A 4316-nucleotide genomic window follows, 5' to 3' on the forward strand; every position below is an offset into this window, starting at 1 on the left:
TCCTCCTCCTCCTCCTCCTCCTCACCTTCTCCTGGTTTGCTGTCCCAGCCGAGCTCGAGGCCGATGGGGGTGAAGAGGTCCCGGATGAACTCCTGGATCTCCTCGTGGAAGTCGGTGTGGGACAGCAGCGAGGACAGCACGCCCAGGTTGCAGCTGAGGTCGCTCCACACCGTGTAGTTTGGCTCGTTGACGAACGCCTCCATCAGCTTCAGCACCTCCACCGTGCTGATCATCCCGGCGCGGGACTACAGCCGCCAAACACAAAACAGCTTCTTTCAACATTTGGCTAAAGGCCTCCTCATGGCATTTACTTAAACAGTGACTTTTCTATTATTAAAGCAGAGCTGGTGACTCCTCTGGTTTCAGATATATGAACAAACTTCCTGTCCAGTAACATCAGGACTGTGTCTCAGCTTGTCGGTCAGACTGAGGTTACAAAATGTCCTCGTGGTCACAGAAGTAAAAGTGAAGCAACATGTGAATGAACATCAACTTGTCACCATCTGACAACTGCATCAATCACAAAAACACCTCCGCCTTATTCTGAAAAGACCTCTGCTCTACATCCACATGAGGACAGACATGATGACAGAAGCTATGGGTTATACTGATTAGTTAAATTGGAAAGTTATCTTTTAATTTAACTTAAGTTAAAAGTTGAAAGTTGAAAGTTAAAAGTTAAAAGTTGAAGCAGCAAAGTGGACAGTAGAAAAGAAATGAAAATATCAAATTATCAAAAATGTACCAATAATAGATAATAAAAGGTAAATAATAGATAAGTAATGTAAAGCCATAGAGTTTAATGTGGCGAGACCAAATGAATTGTGTTATTCTGTTTAAAAACAGCAGACATCTTGAGTCTGATCCTCTGGTAACCTTAGATAATGTTAGCGACTGCGAGAGAAGAAAAACCAAATAAAAACGTGTGACATGAAATCTGAAACCTCTTCTTCGTATCGAGTCACAGCAGCGACGGACGGAGGAAGAAACCGAAGCGTTGGTGTCTGTGGTTCATTTGTTACAAACACGATCAAGTCAGGTTTGACATTTCACGTTTAACAGCAGCTTCACACAAACACACAGTTACGTCCCGCGGCAGAGAACAAACGAGGAGATAAACTGTCATGAAGATCTTTCCTCGCACGTTCTGTCACTGACCCTGAACAGTTTTTCCCCCCGTGTTTCCTGCGAGCTGAAACTTATTTACTTCTCCTCAGATCAACAAAAACATAACGCAGGAAATGTCAAGATAACACAATATCTAGGTTTTTCATATTACTGCTCATTACGTCCATTTAGTAGCTGTTAGGGAGGTTTCGATCACTTACATGATCTTCATCAGCAGGTGAGGTTTTCCCAGTTGCCATGGAAATGAAGATGAACCAAGTGCTAGTGGAATCTGACGAGTGAAATCTTAAACTCATACCCGCACATATTTCTGTTTTTATATACATTATAAGGATATATTTTCTTATTTTATTTTACATATATTAATTTTTATCGTTATAATCTACTTGGTACTCTCTACTCTGTGCTGAAGCAGCAACTGTAACTCTATAATTCCCCCTGGGGATCAATAAAGTATTCTGATTCTGAATCTTTTATCTGCTAATGAAGAACATGTGATATGATCAAAAGCTCCAGAAGAGCTACAAAATGGACCTTTGTTGTGAGATCGAAAAGGAACTCTGATCCTCTGGTTCTGGTACCTTCTCCCAGTTATTTATTTTTTGGGTGAGGCAATAATTAATCTTAATAACTGCAAGCTAATGATCCTGGGAACCTTTTTCTGTCAAGCTCAAGTTGAATTCTGCGCCACGTATTTGTTTTTTTGTTTACACCGGAAGGAGTCGACTTCCTGTCCACACCGACGACACGGAGCCTGAATACTAGTGGCTCATTACATTCTGCCACGGGGAGAGAAAGGAAAAGCTTGTTGTTGTTTTTATTGCCCATCAGTGAGGCTGTGTGTGTGTGTGTGTGTGTGTGTCAGCCTCACCAGGGAGAAGAGGTCGTTCTGCAGGCCCAGTCGGTCCACAGGCTGCAGGCTGAGGTCTCTGACGCCCGGCAGCAGACTCTCCAGCATGGACGAGCTGTACTGGATGCGATAGAAGCCCACGGTGCCGGGGTTGATCTGTGAACAGCAGGGACACAACTGGGTCAGACTGTGGGAAAAATGTAGTTTCACCGTGTTTACCTCTCATCCTGCTAACGCTAATGCTCGGGGGTTTAGTCAACAAACACTGAACAAACATTAGGAGGCAGAGGAACTTGGTCTCTGGCTCTGGATTGTAGTCGAGCGCTTCATAACTCTGTCTCATAAGTTATTTGGTGCCAGAGCTGGAGCAGTGGGGATTCAGGGCTTTATTCGTAGATCAGTATCAGCTGTTTAAAGCACAAACCATTCTTAATCATTTTGCGCTGTTGCACTTCTGGTGAGTTTTTTTATTCAAACAGCAAAATCATCAACAGTTCTGTTAATTAACGAGTCCCACCCACGAGAGGTCGAACCAGTCCATTCAAGTTCTGTCCCCGTTTGTCAAAGCTTTAATCCACACTCCCAAAGCACCTGAATAAAGGATTAAATAATAATACAACTGACAATCTGTCCCTTTGTTGGTAAACTGTTTAAACGCCTGTAGAAACTACAGGTAGACAGAAGACGTGTGGGTGAGTCTGTGATGACTACATCACTACATCATCTCTGAACTCAGTTTAAACTCTCATGTTTCACTTTTAATGAAAACTGGACAGACCGAGGCGTCTTCTCTCATGACTCACAGCGACTCAGCTCGGTCCACACTCGCTCACATCCCCGTCAGGTTCAGGCTGCGGCTTCAGACTCTGGAAACCTCGGCGTCCTGTTCCTCTTCCACTCACAGGAGGGTTAAAATTTACCCAAAAATACTAACTATCCAGGATTAAAGTGTTACATGTTTGTATATTCAGCACTTTATGATGGCACCGTGTTTTCAAACTGCTTAATTAAAACCAAGATGTAAATGATCCCATGAAGAGAAAACAGCTTTAAAGGCCGGTGAGTAAAAACTGTAGAAACTCACTTTCTGTGGAAATCAAACACACCCACATCTGACCCGCAGCTGACACTCTATTAATCCGACCGGGCGTCACCTGACGTGACCCATCCACATTTAATACGGCTTCAACAATGTCGCTCAGTTTCACAGCGAGCTGCCAACTCCAGCATCCGGTGATATATTGATACCTCGACTTTCATATTGATTCTACACGTGTGTTTGTTTGCATATTGAGCGGGAAAGTGAGATCGGATCACAAGCATTTTAAAGCACATGTGATCGGATCAGTGAAGACGCACGTCATGTCGGGCGCGAACAGGGACATTTACTCCTCAGGTTTCCATCCTCGATAGAATCAAAGCGAGTCGGTCGCTCCAGTAAGGTCTGAGATCCAGCGCTCGTCTCCAGCACAGACACACACACACACAGAACAAGTGTAGCGGGCCTCACCTTGATCCACTGGTCAGAAGCGACGCCGCTCAGAGTGATAGTCGTCTCGGGTCTGTCCAGCAGAACGTTGAGCTTGGTGCATTTAGGGTCCTCGCTGGTACAAACACTAATGGGGACCATCCAGCTGGGGCAGTCCTCACCTGTCCCCCCCACAGACCAGCCACAGTCATGATTTTTATTTTCACATGAACATGTTTTTGCCAGTTTGAGCTGCTCGTCTCACACACTCACCGTTATGAGGTCCACTGGCGCAGAACTTCTTCTGAGATAACTTGAGGATGCGGTCGTCACCTTGCTATAAAATGACATCACGGTCAGTGCGAGTACGAGAATCGACAAACCACCAGGGAGGGAGAAAAACAGTTTAAAAAGCAGAAACAACAAACAGCTTGTGTGCAGTGAAGCGTACCTGTTCCTGGTCCACTACAATAATTGGGAAGCCCATCTGCTTGGTCCACGAGCCCATCACTGCAGCGATGGGTTTCCCACTGGCCTGTTCCAGACAGTCCCATAGGTCCTCTGTGGGAGACAGGCGGGGAGTCAGGAGTGAAACCAGGGAATCAACTGACAACAGCTGCTTCGTCTCCAGGTTAAATGTTTCCCGCACACTTCTTACCTGTCGATGCGTTTTTATGTTGGAACTTCAAAAGATAGGCGTTCATTCCTTTCCTAAAGTCCTGCACAGAGCAAGAGGTGAACATTAACCATCACATTACAGAAGTGGAAACGTCATCGGGGACGGCGAGCGTTCAGGCGACCAACCTCGTCTCCTATGTAGTTGTGCAACATGCGGATCACAGAGGCTCCTTTGCTGTAGGAGATGGCGTC

At 45.3% G+C, this 4316-nt stretch overlaps 1 protein-coding gene across 1 annotated transcript in view; it reads right to left on the minus strand.

Moving 5' to 3' along the window:
* Positions 1-4316, minus strand: part of npepps (aminopeptidase puromycin sensitive) — a 21085-nt gene that overhangs the window by 5209 nt on the left and 11560 nt on the right. Inside the window, exons 10-16 of the mRNA XM_087175397.1 lie at positions 4251-4315; positions 4105-4165; positions 3898-4007; positions 3720-3783; positions 3489-3628; positions 2000-2134; positions 26-245 (exon numbers count right to left, since the gene is read on the minus strand). Of these exons, the coding sequence (XP_087031523.1) occupies positions 26-245; positions 2000-2134; positions 3489-3628; positions 3720-3783; positions 3898-4007; positions 4105-4165; positions 4251-4315 (795 nt within the window). The remainder of the gene's footprint in view (positions 1-25; positions 246-1999; positions 2135-3488; positions 3629-3719; positions 3784-3897; positions 4008-4104; positions 4166-4250; position 4316) is intronic.

Source organism: Seriola lalandi, unplaced genomic scaffold, assembly GCF_002814215.2.
Source record: "Seriola lalandi dorsalis isolate HSWRI2012SDOR001 ecotype SW California unplaced genomic scaffold, Sedor1 jcf7180002054466, whole genome shotgun sequence".
Lineage (NCBI taxonomy): Eukaryota > Metazoa > Chordata > Actinopteri > Carangiformes > Carangidae > Seriola > Seriola lalandi.